Source organism: Muntiacus reevesi, chromosome 20 (genome assembly GCF_963930625.1).
Source record: "Muntiacus reevesi chromosome 20, mMunRee1.1, whole genome shotgun sequence".
In the NCBI taxonomy this organism is placed as follows: Eukaryota; Metazoa; Chordata; class Mammalia; order Artiodactyla; family Cervidae; genus Muntiacus; species Muntiacus reevesi.
Window position 1 is genome coordinate 5,424,080 of NC_089268.1, and position 21,048 is coordinate 5,445,127.

The 21,048-nt window shown below is 43.7% G+C and overlaps 1 protein-coding gene across 5 annotated transcripts in view; it reads right to left on the reverse strand.

Annotated features, from left to right (window-relative positions):
• Positions 1-20,327, reverse strand: part of ZNF451 (zinc finger protein 451) — a 96,093-nt gene extending 75,766 nt beyond the window's left edge. For 3 of the 5 annotated variants that reach the window (XM_065911924.1, XM_065911923.1, XM_065911921.1), the window contains exons 1-3: positions 20,167-20,321; positions 19,696-19,779; positions 12,233-12,313 (exon numbers count right to left, since the gene is read on the reverse strand). In XM_065911924.1, the coding sequence (XP_065767996.1) occupies positions 12,233-12,313; positions 19,696-19,779; positions 20,167-20,187 (186 nt within the window). In that variant the 5' untranslated portion in view covers positions 20,188-20,321. Of the gene's footprint in view, positions 1-1,018; positions 10,833-12,232; positions 12,314-19,695; positions 19,780-20,166 lie in introns of those variants that run through there. The other 2 variants (XM_065911925.1, XM_065911920.1) reach the window with 2 other exon arrangements.
• Positions 20,328-21,048: the final 721 nt, after the last annotated feature.

Sequence of the window (21,048 nt, forward strand, 5' to 3'; positions counted from 1 at the left end):
TCTCAACCTTCTGTTTGGAAATGCAATGCATGCATGCTAAGTCATTTCAGTCGTGTCCGACTCTGTGCGACCCTGTGGACAGCGGCCCACCAGGCTCCTCTCTCCACAGGATTCTCTAGGCAAGAGTATTGGCGTGGGTGGCCATTTCCTCCCCCAGAGGAAATGCAATGGATTTGGTTTAAATCACTACTTTTTACCTTTAAAAATGTAAGTTTAACATCTACCCTTCACAAAAGCAGGTGGAAATTTTGTCTCTAAAAGGAACATAATCTTCTTAGTACATTGTATTTAACTTTTTCACCCGGGGTTTCATCTCTAGAAGTACAATGACTGCATTACATTATTGCCCAAACGTAACAAAAACAGACATTAATCAGGAATTAGGGCAAGTCATTCTCAGTTCAACAGGCTGAACAGAATTCCTGAAACAATGCCTTACTTCACACAAACTCCAGTTTCAAAGCCTGCTTCTCATTGATCAGTCCAGTTTGGGTCCGTGGTTTGGTCTCATGAGCTTTATACTCCCTGAGTAAGTTCTATTTACCAGAATCCCCTTGTACCTAGCTTGTACCTGAAGCTATACTCCCAAATAACATCTTGAAAAGCAACGATTTTTCTCAAGAATGTTATATTTAAATACAGACAGAGCAGAAGAAATAAACACAGCAAAGCAGTACAATATTTATTTACCAACTCCAGCAGCAAAGCTTTAAACCCAAGAAACAATCCTGTTGTACAAAGCAACTTCCTTCCCACCCCCAAACTATTGTTTACAAAGTACATGGAACATACGTCTTATATGAATAAGTTTTAGAACACACATACAGATACGCCATATTCTGTAAAGTACTACTCGGTGAAGAAGGCCAGTACAATCAAACCTGTTCAATAAGCTTCTTCCTACCTTGTCTTTTGGTTAATCACCAGTATCTGTATTTATAAAGTTCCCCTCCCAGGAAGAATGACAGATTCTCTTTTGATACAGGACCCACCCCACAATCCCCCCCCAAACCACCTCGGAACCTAGGAGAATTTTTAAGTATCTCCTACTATGAAGTTGTAACAAAGCAAAAGGGAGTTAACAATGCTTCAATCCTGAGGGCCACTGCTCTACCTCTGGCGCTGGACTGAAAAGGAAGAACTGAGGAGAGGAGAGAAAAGGTCAAAGGGGCAACCAGAACAGGGAAAGAAATTCAAAGCAGAGGAAAAGACAAAAAGGAAGCCGACAGTGTCCTTCAGGTGCTGCTGGAGATGCCAGCGGCACAGGGTTCAGGCCCTGCTTCAACACAACACCTCAAACCTCCAATGAGGCTACATTCTGAAGAAGCACGCTCCCTCTCCCGGAGTGCACCCTGAGGTCGTCTCAGGCCTGGGCACAGAGAGCGAGCCACAGCGGGACCGCGGCCCCCAGCCGGCCCCGCAGGCGCAAGGACGCGGCGGCCTCCGCGGGGGCGGCTCCCGGCTCACCCCCGCCGCTGCTCGCCGTCAGGCGGCCCAGCGCTCCTGGGCGACTGCTGCGCTCTCTGAGAGCCTCCCTTCGGCTCCGTCTAGGGGAGAAAAGGAATTAAATGTCCATAGTGACAAACTTCTAGACAGACTACCTCGATGACCTTATTAAGTAACAGCTACACATCTTAGTACACTTTGAACACGTGAGAACCAGTACACTCTCATGGGGAATGGATCCTTTCTTCAACCCGATCTCCTCCAGCTGTGCCCACTAGGGCGGCTCTCCGCGGCTCTGACAGCAGGCTCCGTGTCCCCACACTGCGCACACAATCGGCGCCCGCCCCTGGCGCCTGGCTCCTGCTCCTCCACTGGCCCCACTAGTCACATTCCAGCCGCAGCTCGAGCATCGGGTAAAGAAAAGCTTCCGTGAGCCCTCCGACAGCCCTCTCTTTTGCCCCAACCTCACCACAGGCATTCCTCTAACAGGACAATTACATTGTGTTGGCATTTCCTTCTCTTCTGAAGAGAATATACCATTTCTTATTAATTCACAGTATCCAAAGACCTTCCTCAGGGTCTGCCTGCATATAGCAGGTCTTGAAGATGTTTCACAAATAAAAAGATTGTTTCCATCAGAGACACAAGAACACAAAATACCATCCATCAAAAATTGTATACATATACCTACACATCCTAGCTCTTCATTCTACATTCTTTTTAATTTTTTTTCTTATTGTTGATTATGAGCATTTCTTAGCTTGCACTTAAGAGACTGTTTTACTTTAAATACATCTCTCAATACCTTAATCCATTGTTGGACTTGTATAATATGCAGCTTAATATTTCAGCCTTAAAAAACCATAAAAAGGGGAACATGATGTGCTGACATGAACTATAACATACTATTAAATACACTTTCAAGAGAATCTGTATCAATACCATCCCACAGTTATGAGAAATCTATAGATGTGGGCAAAAACAGTATAAGCACTAAAGAAAGGCAATCTGTATCAGGTTGTGAAGTTTCCAAAGTACTTCCAGGCATTATTATCTCATTTGAGAGTAGGAAAACTGAGTCTCAGAGAATAAGTGACTTGCTAATATTCACATCAAGGTCTCTGGAATTCAAATACTACGTGCTTAACATCATTCCACCTTCTTTCATTAAGCCAATATCCTCAAGACACCAGTTTTTAAAAAATTTAAGTGTGTATCTGAGACAAAATGAGTATAACAAAGAAAAAAACACCATCAAGAACCATGGCGGAGATGATCAGTGCTGAAAATGAATGAGATACAAATAAGGAATCCACGAAACAAAAGACAACACATCCAGAACCATCCCAGTCCAATGCAGCAAAACCTCAGTGTGAGCATGACTGTCCACTATGGCTAAGATTTCTGATCAGGTAAATGAAATAACCAGGAATTACTTAATGAAGACATCAAGTTATAAGGGATGATAGTAGAGCCATAAACACAAAATTCAGGGAAGAAGAAGGCTAGCTATTTGACAAATTAGCTTCTCAGAGAGGTTAAGGCTTTAAGTGGCACCCTGAAAACAAACGGAGGCCACCGAGTACAATGCTGAGTTGAGACTTGAAGGAACAGAGCGGAAACTCGAAGCTCAGCTCCACCACTGGAGCAAATCGTTTATATAAGTTCCACTTCCTCATCTGCAAAATAAGGGTGTATTTCTGCCTCAAGAGGCCCCCGCGGCCAGCATAGTGCCTGGTACACAGAAGCTCTGCTGACGGAGGTTCCCCCTCTACTTCCTTCCCAGGCAGGAAGACAACACTCTAGACCCAATACCATCAAGGAGCTTCCAACATCTGTCAAATACAACTTCTGTCAAAAGTTAAAGAAAACAGGGGCTGTTATAAGCCACTAGACAAAGCAACACACATCCAGCTGTGCTAATAATCTAAATGAGACTACTCACAAATTCTCTGTGTTCTACCCGAGGCAGGAGGGAATGGGCTACACACTTGAAAGCAAGCAGCTTACCGTGATTCAATGTTGTTGTTTTTTTAATGGAACTGAACATTTAAAACTGTGTTTCGTGACTTGGAAAATGTCTTTTTCCCCATCACCCACACCACTGTTGCCTCACAAATAAAAGCTGTATAGATAAATGGATCTCAAACATAATTCTTTTAGCACGTCAAGGAAGTGTGAAATACAGACATTACAGATAAATGCAAGAGTTAACAAGAGGTATAACTGTAGCCCTTAAAACTGAATGCTGTGATAGAGCCACTTTTATGGGTAATGAAAGAAAACAGAAACCACAGGATAGCTCATGGGAAAAAAATAGCTATGAAATTCTTACAAAGGGACCACCAACAGAACCTACAAGATAACACTTAAAGCATTTAAGGTCAACGAATTTTTTTAAATTGCCAGATACAATGCATTTACAATAACTGCTACCAAGAAACATACTACTCAGGAATATCAGAAAACACAATGCAACTTGAGAGATCTCCAAAGTCCTAAAGAAACTACAGACAACCTGAGAACTCTTACTGAATTGACAAGGCATCAGAAAATTCAACAAATCATTTGAAATAAACAGCTACCATGACAAAACCAGTCAAGCGTTTACGACCGAGAGAAAACTGATTCAAGATTCGGTATTAAATATGTCAGGGCTTCCCTGCTGGTGCAGCGGTAAAGAATCCGCCTGCCAATGCAGGAGTCGCAGGTTTAACCCATGGGTCGGGAAGATCCCCTGGAGAAGGAAACGGCCTGGACAGAGGATCCCCATGGACAGAGGAGCCTGGCGGGCTACAGTCCATGAGGCTGCAAACAGTTGGACATTGTGATTCAACACACACAGGGTATATGTGAGAGCTGTACTGTAAGTTCACGGTGATGAACTTAAAATTTCTGTTAAGAAAGAAAAGATGCAACTGACCACAAACTACGTATGGCAATACATGTGTGTGAAGACTATACAAAAATGAGAAAATGGTACTGTTAGGAAATAAGAAGGCATTAAAAACTGAGGAAGTTCAATAGCCACAGAGTAGTATGAGACTGAATTGGCTACTTTTTCTTTTTTAGAAAAGGACATTTTTAAGAGAGAACTAGAAAACCTTTCAAAATAATGCTGAAGGCATTGCATTTAAACATACAAAACCACATGAAAATCCTGGTTAGTATAGATTGGCAGAATAAAAAATATAATGTACATCAAGAGATTAAGGAAGATCAGACATCCTTTTAAGAAGAGGTTTACATAAAGGGGAAGAAAAGATCAATACAAAGAATAACTGAGATGCTAACATCAAAAGGACATGTTTGGCCTGTGATCACTTTCAGATATATCCCACCAGAAACTAACATAATCTCCAGTAATATCTCAATGGGACCAAACACTACTACAAAAAAGGTTTTCATTCCTATAAAGTCAAGCAGACGAAAAGAAGAGTAGAAAAATACCACCCCACTAATCAATAAAAGAAAAAAAGACTTAATAAAACAATCTTCTCAGCACTCATCCAGGAGGAGAAAGTCCACAACATATTTTAACAGTTTACAAAACTAGTTATATCTGGAAAAACAATTAAGTGGGTAATTACAGGCAGGAGAGGCATATAGATCTGACAGTCAATTATGGGACTAACACTAAGAATGGCAAATTTCAAAAGATAAGGAAACCTGAACAGTGCAAGTCTGGGCAAAACACGCCTCACGCTATTAAAAAAAAAAAAAGTTTTCCATTATTGCAGTCTTTAAACTATTCCTGCAAAGATCTAATCCCTAATTTCTAACCTTCACCAGAATCCCAGTCAATTAAGTGTATCCTCAAGAATACTGAATGTGGCATTTAACTTTGTTCATCCATGTCATTTAATTCTGTATCCAAGTTTATAGCTAGAAGCGATTCTGGACTGTGCCAATTCCAACCTCCTGTTTACAGTACCTGAGAGGTTATCCTGGATGGAGCAGGCCTTTAAGGACATTATCAATCAGGACACTTAGGTATCATTCAGTAAGTTATTAGTATAATGGTAATGTAACATGATGTAATATACTAAATTGTACCCAAGTAGCCTGAGTTTATGCTCTCCTCAAAATATCATTTTGAGGGCTAGGTAAATAGATGTAATTATGCATAAAGAAGCTGTCACACAGTAAATAATAACAATAATAAGTTTAAATGCAATTACACTGATAAGCTGTTACACAGTCTAAAAAAAAAAAAAGATAAAGTGTCAACAAATATACTGCATTTTCCAAATATCTTTGTTTCTTATTACCAAGTAACACACCCACTTACAAATGAGCTGTGTTACTATGGCTATCAACAAGGTTAGACATAAGACAAAAGCTTCAATCAGAAACCTAGAACCTAGAGACAGAAAACAAAGCTGCCTCAATGCCCAGGAAACTGAGCCAATCACTAATAACTGAAACAGCTACTGCCAAGTTATTTAAATAAAGGCAGGGGGGACATACTCTACGAGTCCTTCTGAAATGGATCAACAGTGCTATAATGAAAATAAAGTAACATTCAGAAGGAGAGTACCCTTAGATAGTGCAATTGTACAGATGAGGCATAAACTACAAGATAAAAAAAATCACTATACAGAATTCACATAAATATTACCAGCAACATATGCAAGACATTAAAATGTTGTTTTAAACAATAGTGTAAAATTTAAAAAGGCACTTCATATAACAATGAATGGAAACAGTATTTCTGTGTACACACAGTAAACACGAGAAATCTTAGTTTCCACAAACATTTTATGTCTAGTCAAACAATGACATTTTAAAGAAGGATCATTAGATGCATCCCTTTCAAGAACACCACATCACTCAACCTGTGATGATTGAGGCCTCCTAGAAAACCCAGCAACGTTCAAACATCAGAGGCTGGCCTGATGGAGGATCCTGGTTTTGCACATGGCAGACATGACCTGAAAACCTGTTATCTGACTAATTATGAGTTCCAAACACTACTGCGGCTGTTTCCCTTAGACCAAGTCCCCATTTTTAGTTTTATAACACCATCATCATTCAAGTATGCCAGAGAGAGACTTTAAAATAGCAATAATAAAAAAAACAGGTAATAAGGATATTGTTTCTTCTGCAGGCAATCGCTTCCCCTATAACTAAACCTGCTCCCACTCTATACTGTGTTCTGCTCCACCCCCATGCAATGGCCGCATCCTTCACAAGTCAGCTACCTGACCATGATGATTTCTCAATACTTTTTCATTTTTAGGGAAGACCTATGGAGGTCCTTGGGCATATCAATCAGAATGGGAAAGAAATGCTACTAATCTTGTTACTCTGGAACAACAAAGGTAACGCAGAAGGAAGACAAAAAGAAACGCTGCTCTATGAACAATGAGGAAAGGAGGAATACATCAAAGTGAACACAGTTAACTCTACTCCAAGGTACACTTAAACTGGTTACAATGGTAAATTTTACATTGTGTATTTTTTAAAACACGATTAAAAGTAAAAAGTTTCAAAGCAAGAGCAGGTTAGGTGAAAATGCCAGAGCGGTCTCAGAGAGTCAGGTCTTCTAGCATCATTAATTCTGGTTTGAATTTTGGAAAATAAGAGTTCTCAAAAACCATCAAGTTTGTGACCCAGCACCTAATTCAGGGAAGGGGCGGAAAGAAATGGAGAAGCGGGAGCAGTGTGATGAAGCCTCAGCTAACTGGGAACGCCTCGGGCAGCCATCCCGGAGTGGTAAGGTCTCTGTCTCTCTCAAGTTCCCACGGCTCCCCTTTCACAGAAGAAACTAGAAGGTCACGGCAAGGGCACGTGAGGCCGCTGAGCTAGTGGGCCAAACATCGTGAACTATTATCATCTTCATGTGATTTCTCAGGCCTTTGTTTCTTTCAGCCGTTTATCAGTGCTCTTCTAGGGTTCAGTTTGAAAGACAGCTTCTTTGAGCACAGGCCTCAAACAGCATTAGGAAAACTTTGTGAAAATTACAGAAAAATTAAAGGTAAATGTTAACTCTAGATATGCCCTGACTAAATTTGCCAAGAGGAGACTATCAAGACTGCAACTTAAGCTTCAACTACCAATAGGACAGAGTCAATTATAAGTTATCCCTGAAATTATCTGACAAAATAAAGTAGCTTCCAAGTAGGGATATATGCATCTTTGACCGCTACAGCACACACAAGGAAAGGAAGAACGGCAGACAAAAAGCATGCTGAATGTGGTTATGACGAGGAGAGAGGATGGCCTTCCAATAAGCCATTAAAAAGTGGAACACCAGGAAAACATCAGTCATCACTATGCAGGCAAGAAACAGAAACCACATAAATGTGAGAACAGTGTCAGAGTCCACTAACGGTAGACCCAAAATACTATGGCCAAGCAGATGGAAAAAAATGAAGATGTTTAACAAACCAAGACATTACAAAATTATCAGTCTGTTGATAAAATTTTTTTCTATTTGGCCAAGCAAATAATACTGGATGACGTATTCAGACCCCTCCAATTTGGCATCTTCTCCATCTCTGAAGTCACGCTGTGAAGACAAGGGTCTAAGGGCTGGGACACCACACAGCCACTGCCTCAAGATAAAAATACCACAGGATGTTTAGCTTAGGTATATGCTGCCAGTTCCAGTCTGATGGAGAAACAGTACCTCAAAGAGCTGGGAACAAAATTGTAAGTTGTCTCTCATGGTAGAGTGTGACTAGGTTAACGGACTAACAAACCAAGAACACATCACTGAAGTCTTGACTTCAGACTTTCAAGAAATCGCTAATGGAATCTAGAAAGGGAAGTGTGTGAAATGTACTCTTTACTACATCCACAGTTACACTCTGAATCTGAAGGATTTCTCAGTAAAATCTAGACTGATAGCATCCCCTTATTACAATCAGAGGACCAGACTGTCAGGCATGTTTGGATTCTTGCTCTTTCAAGAGTTCATATTTTGCATGCCGAGACGGTGTAAAATCCTTGATTTCCAGGGCACTAATGTGCAATCTCTTTTTTTCCTTTGTATTTAGAGCTTGATGAAATCATCAAGCTCAAAGCTTAGAAAGCAGTCAAGGTCATCTTGGTGAAATGTCCAGATTATCCTGTGAGAACAGCATGACCAGGTCTCACAGCCTGTTGATGCTTGACAGACTTGGGAGTGACAACTGCAGAGAATTCTCTGTGTAGCTCTGGGCGGTGAAGACAGTTACTGTGAAAGTTTCCACAGAGATATCACAGGAAAGTCTTCTACCAGCTGTTGGCCACAGCTGTTCTAGGATATCCAGCCACACCACTGGTAGGGACTGGATTTGGCAAATTTTTATTTGAATTCCAGTTCTTGACATATAGCTTCAAGGCTGATTCTGGAGTCTTATAGAGATTTGACAGTAGTAGGGACATTTGGTGAGCTGACCACCCTGATACAGAGAGATTAAAACAGATTTCTCATTTTGTGGACAAAAAGATCTTTTGTGGATGAAAAGATCTTTTGTGAAGATCCGACAAATGGAAGCCTAGACAAGGAAGCACTGATGACCTAAAAATGAAGGATCTGCCTCTGGTGTTAGAGATAATAGTAGATTATTTCCAGATCCAAAATCTGCTTGCCGTCAATTTATCAGTGAGTTTTCTGAGGCGGAAGAAATCTTTATATTTTTCCTTAATCATAAAAGGATTTGGATTCCTGAGGACCCACCTCTATACTTATTTTGGACTAGAAATAATGTGCAAACCTTTGTTTAATCCAACTGAAAGTCTCTACTGCTCACATGGCCAAGAAAGCACGAGTCTCTGTATTATCTACTTCATTCCCAGAGTCTAGAACTCGATGTCAGCTGTGATCGTCCCAGACACGCGTCCAGTTTCCTGTGGGGGAGGGAGCATCGCGCATGGCTGCACTGCAGACTGTGAACGGGGCACTAATTCTTGTACCCATGGCGTTCTGGAGAGTCTCCCCTCTTTCTGTATCTATAGGGGTGGTTTCGAGGTTTGTACCAGTCCCCTCTGGAGTACCCTCGGCTGTGGTAATGTGCTTTCTGGTCATGACTGTAGAAGTATCGATGCTGGTTATAGTATTTACTGTGGTCTTTATAGTCATTTTCTTTCACACTGTTTTCTTCTGCAACAACAGCATTCACATCTTGTCCAAAGAGGCAAGTGCCATCAAAGGGCAAGTGTGAGATCTTCTCCTGGGTCTTCTTTGTGAGGGATGTGAGCCGAAGCCAAGCCTGCCTCCTGTAATCTACTGCCATGGCCATAACTCTGACCACAGAGTCCATTATGTCCCTGGTAGTACACAGCTGCCAAAGGCCTGCATCCATGCCATCAGATATGATGCACCGTGCCTTCCCACGATCAAACTCAGGGTCATGGACCAGGTCCTCCATGTCCTCCCAGAGTTTACGCTGATACTGCGTCATATAGGCCATGTAGCTGGCAGCTCGGGCCGCGATGGAAGCAGCGTGGTAGAACCTGCAGCCCATGGCCTCCATCTCCTTTGAGGTGGGGTCCAGGGGCGAAGTGGCGCCTCCTCTTCTGCTGTGCTCTAGTGCTGCGACGATGGGGCCCCCTGCTGGGGGATGTGGCTGGAAAGGAGAGGTGTCCTTGGCCACAGGATACACCCTGTGTCCCATGAAAGAAGAAGGATGGCAATCAGCAGGGTCTTTAAAAACCTCCGCTGTGGCAATTCTCAGAAGAGGATGCAATGGAGGGACCAAGCGCTTCTTGGAGGTCACACAATCAGGCTTCCCCTCGCACAGTTCTGCTTCTGACTGCAAGGTGACTCTCTTGATAACACCTCTCTGCTCCATTCTTTTCAACAGCCCTGTGAAGCTGGACTGACTGGGGTCAGCTGGCTGCCCTTTGTCGTCGGCCGAGGGGGACTTGCACTCAGTCTCTTCTTCGACAGCGGATAAGTGTTCTTCTCTGGAGGTGGAGATGTCCCAAGGAACCGAGGAGGCCTCACCTGTCCGGGAATGATGAAATCGGAAGCAGCTCCTGGACTGCAGGTCACGTATTACTCGGGACATCTCAGCCACCTGTGTCTGGAGATAGAGGAGGGCATCCCGCCCATGCTGGGAAGCTGGAGACTCTACAGGCAAACCCTCCTTGACCTCTGAGGAGGCCAAAGACTCTTGGGGGACCAGGAGTGGAGATGGAGGCAGAATCTGGTAATTCTGTGACGGCTCAAGTGTCTCTGTCTCAGAGATCTTAATACCTGAATTACTGTGATCATTTCTCTGGGTCTCCAATGGGTTCTCAACGGAAGAAGGGTGAGAAACCATCCTTTGAGGACTGCTGGTGCAGCGCCCAGAGGAGGAACTGCTGTCTCCACTGGGAGGAGGAGCACTGCAGCCAGAGCACATTTCTGGGCGACGACTCTCTGAGGATGGCACCTTAGACTCAGGCATTCTCTGGGTTATCCACGTGAACAAGAGAACCAAGGAAGAAAGAAAATATGCTTTTAATATGTTAACTTTCAAGTGCAGAGATGCATGTCCAGTAAGTAGAACTCAACTTTTTAAATTATTATAATTAACAATGAAACATACAATTCACTTGAGGTCAGCAAGGGGATCACAGAAGTCAAATCCACAAGTTTCATTACCCCAAAGGCCCAATACCAACTATGGCATTAACCTGGCACTCCGTCTATGAAAACAGAGCAAAAACAAGCCCAGTTCAAGGGGCGCCATCCTAGTCTGCTGCTTACTTCCATGTTAGAATAAGAGGTAACAAGACTAATGATGAAAATAGTTTTTTTAAAAGTCCTACTGAACAAGTGTAGGGCAACAAGTAGAAGTTAATAATGGCAGAGAGAACATGGGAAAGTTCCACTGAAAAGTCCCCCATTGCAGAGACACTTTGAGGTCCCTTTAAAAATTCTCATTCACTGACCATAAATAATGAAATTTTCCAGGTGGGCAGTTCTCCTCGACAGTTTGTAGTTTTCAGGAGCTTTGTAACTTTATTGCATCCTCACAACAACCCTGTGAGGTAGGTTATTATTCTTATGTGATAAAGAAACTAAAGTTAAAAGGCTACTGATCCAAATTCACAGAATAGTAAGGAGCTAATCGGGAACTAAAACCTAGGTATTTTGATTGTAAGTCCAAGTCCCAATCCCTTATATATCATAGGCCACCCTGAACACACAGCCAGGAGTCCTCTAATCCATCAAGAAAACAGTTCAATAATAGAAATTCGGGCTAAGACAAATGCAAGACAAGACTGATACAGACAGCTCAGTTACTTTGGTTCTCAGAGTAAGGGAAGGATTAGTTTAAGGGTCAAACACACAACCAAAAAAACCACAGTTCAGAGAAAACCCCAAATTATGAGGGGGAGAGGTGGTTAGAGGGACAACGCCTGAGTGACCCAGCAGCCTTCCCCACTCTCCATTTCTAAAGGAGCTTCTCACAGCCTTTCTTCCAAACAGAATAAATTTTCTGTGGCCACATGGTTCTGGAAGAAAAGGATCCAGTTCTATAGGGCACCTGAGCAAAGCCAGGAAAGGAAAAGGGTGCCCCAAAGCTTGCAGTTTTATTCCATTTCCCTTTCATCAGATACCACCTTCAAGGCTTAGGACCTTCCTGTGTCATGTAATGCTCTCACATCTCGCTCAAAGTAGAGGAATGAAGCTGGAAGCAGACCTTCCAGGCCAACTTCTCCCTGGACTGCCTCTCAGGGCTATTCCAACAGAAGTGGGCTGTCTCCTAAAGCGCCATAGCGCCTGAACACTGACCTGACGACCCCCTTTACAGGACGTCTGTGAACTGCGAAAAGTGCAGAAACACAAGTCAAATGTACTCACCTCACGTTGAGAGGTGCTAGGCTCGTCATCATCACTGCTGACCAGGTCGATGTATTCCAGAACAGGTCTCAGTGGTCCTTCCTAGAAGAGAACCAACAAATTAACAAGTCATGCAGAGCTACTCAAGCTAAATCAGCATTTAAGGCAATCCTTTTTGTTGATGTTGGGACTGACTGGTGAGAACTCTTCTGAAGAGGAAACGTTATGGGTGGTACAAAATAATCAGAACAAATGCAGAGGAAAATCCTCAGAGTCCATGACTAATAAATGATAAAACCTGAAAGAGCCCAAGCCAGGAAGGGTACTGGGACTGTGCTGACTCCTTGAGAAGAGGATTAGTAACACAAGAACGGTGCTGCAAGGGTACAGATACTATAAGCCAATGCTTTTCAGATGAGATGGGGATCTTTGACTAGAAGCTGGGCTGTATCTCAGACTCCTGCAGTCACACATCAAACCTGGTTCTCCTTCATCTTTTCTTTCCATCCACTCTGACTCTACCATAGACCAAGTCTTGAGTACTAAACTTTTTTTTTTTTTTTTTTTTTTTTTTTTGAGTACTAAACTTTAAAAGCCTAGATCTTATTCTATAGGCAAAAGGCAGGAATAATATCAATCACACAGAGAAGTATGGCAGCAAGAAAAGCAGGAGCAGGATAATTTATAAGTCCACAACATAATAATGCAAAACTAAATAGCAGACATGGCAAAAATAACGGAAGGCCTTTTTTTGTGGCTCAGACAGTAAAGAATCTGCCCACAATGCAGGAGACCCAGGTTCAATCCCTGGGTCAGGAAGAACCCTTGGAGAAGGAAATGGCAATCCACTCCAGTATTCTTGTCTAGAGAACTGCATGGACAGAGGGGCCTGGCAGGCTACAGTCCATGGGCTCGCAAGAGTTGGACAGGACTGAGTAACTACACTTTCACGGTGCAGATACAAAGGTGAGACGGAAACAAACACCAACAAATGGTCAACTATGAAAGCAGAAATCAGAGCTGTCTCTAAGATTTCAAGCTTGGATGACTAAACAACAGTCACATAAAAGGTACAAATCTGGAATATGGAGATGGAAGGCTGGCATTCTTCTGGTCATAATGGACTGACGTACAACTGACAGAGGTAACTGGCAGACAGCTGGAAATGCAGGCCAGTAACCTGGGTAGAGGAACATTACTGAAAATGCAGACTTGAAAGCTGCTCTCCTAGAAAATCATTAACTCTAGAACTAAACTGGAACTATGATATTACTGATGAGAGCAAAGAGGACAAAGAAGAAATTCGAGGAGGTTCTTGAGGAAATGATGGAATTTTAAGATTTAAGAAGAGCTAAGTAAGTAATAAGAGAGCTAGGAAGAATCAGGAATGCACAAATCCAAAGAACCTAAAGATAGAGAAAACCTCGATGAAAAGGTATCAGTGCAAATGTGGCCAAAAACACTGAGCACCAAAAAAAGAAAAAAAAAAGCCACAGATTCTAGCAACAAGGAGATTTTAAAATGTCTTTGAGAGCAACTTTCAAGAAAGTAGTGAGCATACAAGTCAGACTACAACAATAAGCAGAAAATGAGGAGCAAAGGCCCAGAGTGATTATTTTGTCAAACATTCTGTGCTGGAAAAGAGAAAGGCGTGCAGGGGAGAGTGGGGCTGAGGAAAGACTCCTCAAGCTGGGGGAGGCGGCTGCTGGGAAGCCCAAGTGAGGTGTCCAGTGGGAAACTAACAGAAAAAGACCCGGGGTCAGGAGACAGAGGATAACATCTAAGTAAAAATCCTCTCTCTGAGACACAGCATCCAGGCCTACAGACAGCTTGCTTCTCTCCCAGGCATCCACCCCTCCCCAAGCAGGAGAGTGCTTTCCCTGCAGGGGGGTAAAAGTTAAAGTGAAAAGTCGCTCAGTCGTGTCCAATCTTTGCAACCCCATGCACTATACAGTCCATGGAATTCTCCAGGCCAGAACACTGGAGTGGGTAGCCTTTCCCTTCTCCAGGGGACCTTCCCAACCCAGGGATCGAACCCAGATCTCCTGCACTGCAGGCGGATTCTTTACCAGCTGAGCCACAGGGGAAGTCCACAGAGGGGTGATTCAGCCGCTAAGATAAAACCAGACAGCAAAACTGGGCAGGGGTCACATGATAAAGTAATCAGGATTTCTGCCTAAACTGTAAAAATGGACATTTAAAAAAAGAGGGTAAGAAGAATGTTCTCCTCTGTGGCATCACAGAGGTGAATCACCTACTTTAAGACCCAAACCTGCCACTTGTTGTGAGATTGTCAAAGTCATACAGTCAAGCCAAGAAGGTAGTGGAGGAGAAAATCTATAATAGCTTGCTCTCCTCAAGAAATATACATTAGGAACTTAATTACAAGCCCACTGAGACAGCACACCAAGGAAGTCCCTGAGCTACCAGAAGCCAGGAACACAGAGTCTGGGGCAGAGTTTCCACGGAGAGAGAGCAGGCAGAGAAAAACGGGCAACGACAGGCTAACAGGGCGCAAAGCACGAAGGGACAGGCAGAAAACACCACCATTGGGAAAACGGTCACAAACGATGAAAAAGCAGCTGCAGAAACAGAAGGAAAGGCAGAAATAAGGAGAGATGAGAGCAGCAGCAATGTCCCCCTGGGGTCAGCCACAACACTAACAGAAGCCCACTCCTGAGCTACTCAGCGACGATGACTTGGGATTCCCAGCAGAATAAAACAATCAGGACTGAGGCCCATAAATGAGAAAAAGCAGGGGTCATTTATTCATTCACTCAGAGTGTCACAGAGCTATTAGTGACAAAAGGGTAGAAGACGACAGCATGTGTTTGAGACCCCAAAAGGCAGAGGATGAGTGGAAGAAACAGAAGACAACCATCCCAAGGAAAATACTACTTACAAACACTATACACTCCAGCTAATTTTTACAGTGGATATGGACAAGCTTCCCATAATGAACCTAAGGCATCAAAACCCTTTGGCACTCCATTTATTTCACTCTAATTGGGAACATCTGTCACTAAGCCCCGTACAGGCAATGGTGCTAAACTTTTCATGTATACTGTTCCATTCAATCCCCCATTACTTGACTTGTACACCATGTAACGAAGGAGAAAACTAAGTGAGGCCCACCTGGTTCTGTTATCACAACACTGGCTGTGTGGTCACACTAATTCTGAGCCAGTCCGAAGTATACACACTACTTTTAAATCAATACTTACTTCCTAAGTTTCTAAGATAAGCTCCTTTTTCCTTTAATATGAGGAAAAAGACTACCTGCTCTTGTTCCCAACTGTGAATAACTCATAAAACTGACCAAAACATAAGTTATTAGTTTTCCCCAAACAGTAATGTTTATAATACCAATACTAAGAAAAGGTAATTTCTTATTATGTTTACAATGGCTGCTTATATCAAAAAGTATAAACGCATGTGGTTCTCCAATCACAAGGTATTTTTTTTCTTAAATTTGTTCCATCTATCAACTCTTTCCCTCCATATCAGTAACAAAGTCAAAGAATTCTATTCCAAGGCCAAACAATTTAGGGGCAGGAGCACAGGCAGAAGCAAAACAGTTGAGGAACACGGTTTAATATTCTACGGTTTAAAAAATATTTTTAAAGAAATAAAAAGCTTTCATCTTTGTTTTCTATTTCTTTAATTTCGGACCTGTATGAGATGATGTTGCTGTTTAGTCGCTAAGTCCTGTCCAACTCTTTTGCAACCCCCTGACTGTAGCCCACCAGACTCCTCTGTCCATGGGATTTCCCAGGCGAGAATCCTGGAGTGGGTTGCCATTTCCTTCTCCAACAAAGCTTTCATCTTGTTATTAGAAAACTCATCTCATACAAAACTAAGACACCAATTACCTACTAACTGAAAAATGACATCAATACACTAAAATTCAGTCTGCAGAAAAGGTAGGTAGTCTATTTCAGTCTAAAACAAACAACATGAATTTGAGCACAGATGCAAAAATCTAATCTGAAACCCTAAATAATTCATACATCTTCCCCCACACAGAAAAGTTCCAGACATAATGAACTTCTACAAGTCCTGCCTGATTCAAACATTTCAAATGATTCCTGAATGTGTACTTTAATTCAAATTTAGTCCACAATTCAAAATCTATACTATCTGTCCCAACTGCCCTTCTCCCATTTAAAAAAAAAAAAAAACAAAACCAACTTATCCTCCAGAACTAAGCACAATTGTTTTCTCATTTTGATGACTTGTTTCTTCTCAAAACACCCTTTTAAATACATACAAACACGAAATGCTCCCTGTGCAAAAGTAATAAACTGAAAATCATGTTTTTTAATAGCACATGTACTTTTTCTTTTTGCACCATGTACTTTTTACAAAAGAACTCTCTCCTACAACTATCTACAAAGTCCTCCTCCCTATCTCATCTCTCACACTGAAACACTGACACTTAGAGTAGGATTTATTTCCAGCTAATCTCTACAGCTCTAAAGTATTTCATTCAGGACTTGACATATTATGAGCTCCAACATTTCTTGAGCTAGTTACAACCCCAAGACACCCAGCCAAAAACCACCCTCATTATTTGTCCAAGACCCCTTGAAATAATTTATGAAAATATACCTGGATTTTCTTCCCTATTTCTACATGGTCAATGATTCCATATTACACCAATCATCTTGGCTGAAGCCTAAACTTCACGTGATGTTACCAACATTATAACAGGCTGCCTCAGCAATTCTGATACCTTCATATCTAAAGTATATCTTTTATCTGTGAAAGATCATGTCATTAGCCCTAAATTAACACAGTTCTCTGGGAATAAATTAACATATCTGCAGTTTCAAAGGATGCAGAGAATAAAGATGACGGCTGAAAAAGGGAAATATCACTAAATTAGAGAAAATTAGAGCAAAAAACCTAAATGAAAAGTGTGTATCGTAACATCTGGGATTCCCTTATAGCTCAGTTGGTAAAAAACCTGCCTGTAATGCAAGAGACTGGGGTTTGATCCCTGGGTTGGGAAGATCCCCTGGAGAAGGAAATGGCAACTCAATCCAGTAGTCCTGCCTAGAGAATCCCACAGACAGAGGAGCCTGGCAGGCTACAGTCAATGGGGTCGCAAGGGTCGGACATGACTTAGCGACAAAACTACCATGTTATGATAACATTTTGTCTCCTGAGTTAAGCGCTGTTTACACAGGTGTGCTGGCTCTGAAAAAATCAGAGGGCACAGTTACGAACTGTGCAATTCTCTGTATGTGTATTTCAATAAAATTTAAATGAAAGGGCTCATTTTTGCACCTCCACATCTATAGCATTCCTTTCCTTCAGCATGCTAAGTTTAGTTTTACATTCTGCACTTTCCAAACCACACAAAGACTACTGTGCCACTAGGCAGATACACACGGATTAAAGATGGGAAAGTTAGACAAAGAATGAACTAATAAATCTAAACCACAGTAAATCAAGAAGAAACATCACAGTGTGCTTTTTGTATCTGAAAAAATCTTAAGCACAGAACTAGTCATTATCTTTATTGAACAAGCAATACCCAGAGCAGTCAAATATAAGACTGGGTTACAGAGTGAAGTAAAAGATTCTGTCTCTAACATGTTGTCACTGAAGTTTTATCACCAAAAAGGCAGAAAGAATGTTTGTAATAGGTTTCTTCTGGTAATTGCATTAATACATATAGGTCACTTCTGTATTTGGAACTAGCAAATCTTTGAACTTATATTTGGAAACAGAGATGAATACAAGATATATCAAGTTGAACACAATTATATTGGTTGTATATTTTCTATTCTGGATACAAAGATAAAACAGACCCTCTACATTTAAAATAATACTTAAAAGAATATTCAACTTCAGATTAACACTAGATTATATTAGGTTCTGACGAGCTACAATTCTCCATTCCACAGAATACCTATATATATATATATGTATATATATAAATCTTATTTTTGTAGAGTCCATCTGTGACTCTCAAAGTAAGCTCTGTAGTTCATGAAGAAGTGTATCCCTCTTTAATTTCCACAAAATACCAAAGCAAATATTCTCCATTTATAAATTTTGCCATATTCAGGGAGAACCTGAAACCTTTATCCTAAAGAGCCAAACATACTTCAGAGTTCAATTTCTTCTACCAACATCCCCCAAAACTTTCTAAATTTAAAATGAAAACGACAGCATACCACATGGATGGGCAAAGGCAAAAAAAGCCAAGAAATGACCTTGTGAAAGACTCCTAAACAAACCCACTGAAACACAACACAACAACAGATTATCACAATGGTCTAATGTTGGGGTACATAAAGGACACCGATTAATAACCAATCTTTCAAAACTAAAACTGCCCAAGAACCAAAAAACACAAATACACATCCGACAGGGAATTAAAGAAAGATTGCGTGCATGCATGCTTAGTCGCTTGTCACGTCTGACTCTCTGCAACCCTATGGCCCATGGCCTGCCAGGCTCCTCTGTCCATGGGATTCTCCAGGCAAGAACACTGGAGTGGGTTGCCATTTCCTTCTCCAAAAGAAAGATTATACACCTTCAATAACAAAACTTCAACTAACTGCAGAATTCAAAAAGAATCCTTTACAGTACAATTCTCCAGCTAACAGAGATATTAAAATACTACTTTAAGCAGAATCTTTATAAAACTTTTAACAGTTTGAGGTGAAAATTATCCCCAAATATATCACAGCACCTCCTTTGGTTACTGCAACCAATGTTTTACTAACTGTGTTCACAGCTTCCTATACTCTGCACCAACATGAAGATTCCTGGGCCTCACCTACAAACCCTGATTCCATAGGTCTGGAATGGGGAGCAGGATTCTGCACTTCCACTCACTCACGCTTGAAAACTGTCAGAAGGCAATAAACACAGAAAGATAACAGGATGCTCCTGTGATGCAGGCCCCTCACTGTGAACCTGGCCTGCGGGGCTGTGATGCAGCAGGGTGAGCTCAGAGCTCAGTGAGGGCTTCAGGGCACCTGGCCCCCACCCTACACAGACACACAGGCTCTGACGCTGACTCCTGCAGCCCGCCTACCTTCTCTTCTACCTCCTTCCTCATCACTAGCTGCCCCTTCTCCCCAACCTGGGGGCCATCTTTCAGAAGGTACTCTGGTCTCAATTCAAACACAGTCTTAGGAGAGCAGAACCCTGCGCACACCAGCGGGTCCACGTGCAAAGGAGAGGGGAAGGTGTGATCCAGGCTCCAACAGGCCCGCAGGCCACAGTCTCTGCGATGGCTGCGGGGGCGGCCGAGACCTCTCTGTGGGCAAACGCTCTACTGCTGTGTCTGCTCCACGGTGTGCGGTCTGACACCCACTCCTGGGCCTGCTCCACAGTCTCCAGTCGGTATGAGACGTCCACACGTTTGCTGGACGATGAGTGAACAGGCGAGGGGTAATCACATCGCGGCTCGTCACGCACAGACCCTGACTCGGAAAAACCCAAATACCGCTGCTACTTACACTCACGAACTGGATGTCATCTTCGTTTTCCTCCACGGTTGACTCGGACGCCTCAGGCCCAGCTGGAGGGACACATTCTAGTATCTATAAAACAAGCCAAAACACGGTTATCCAGACAGCCACGGCTCGCAGGAGGCGAGTTTTCCAAAGGCAATGAAAAGGCAGAGCTCTCGAGGAGACCGCCCGGAGCCCCCGCCCCCGCGACCCGCCGGAGAACAGCGCCGGCGCTGGGGACCGCAGGCCGCCGCCGACCCCTTCTCCCGAGGAAGGAAGCCTGCCCGCGGGAGCGACGGGCCTCGGAATCCGCGCCGCGCCCGGGCCCAGCCGCCGCCCCGGGGCCGGGCCGGACGGCCATTGTTGCCCCCGGCCCACGCCCCCTGTCCCCCAAGCTCCGGACCCCGGGTCATCGGCCCCCAGGCCAAGTCCGCACCCTCTGAGTCGGCAGCACGCCCGGCCCAGCCCGCCACTCACCTCAGACCCTGGGTCTCCCATCTTCGCGACCGCCCGCCTGCCGGCACTCGCGCTGCGGTCGCCGCGCCCGCCTCCCCCGCCCGGCCGGCCGTCAGCCCCACGCCGCCGTGACCCGCCCCCGCGTGACCGTTGAGTCGCCGACTATGCCGCCGAGCCGCCGACGCCGCGAGCGTAAAGGGATGCACGCCGCTTCCCGGGAAGAGCAGCCCGCTAGGCCCGCGGCACCCAGCCTCCCTCGCGCCGCCCTCGCTTCCCGCCCCCCGGCGCAAGGACCGCTGGGAACTGTAGTTCGGGCCAACTCCTTCGTCGCAAGGGCTGCTGGGAATTGTAGTTCCGCCCACACTGAAACCCCCGGAAGAGGCAGTGGAACAGCGCGGGGAAAGGACCCTAAAGCTTGGAGGGGAAAAGACCCCTCCTGCGCTTGAGACTGACGTCACTGCCGCTCGCCGGGCGGAGGACTGGCTGCGTCCTGTTTCACAGGGAAGGGAGGGGACGAGGATGGAGGGGAGGGCCTAGGCGTGGGTTCTGTGTGGTTGTGGGAGTGAAGCTCACTGATTAGCCTTAACCGTCAAGGCTGAGTGTTAATGCAGCCCTAATTTACCACTGCTTTTTCCGACCAGGGTCGGAAATCTGGTTGTTTAGCTGAAGACTAAGATCTGAATAGAAATCTGAGGCAGCCTTACCCTGCTCACCTGTTCTCCATGTCAGCCGCCACTCAGAGCGTGTATTGACGCACCTGAGGAGGAAGTCTCAGGTTGACCTGAAGAAAACTGGCAAGGCTGGAGAATCCCGACGCCGTACGTCTGGGAGCCGAGGTCCGGCCAACTGTATTTTGGGCCCTAGACCAGTGATACTATATTGAATTATAAAGATGTTCTCAGG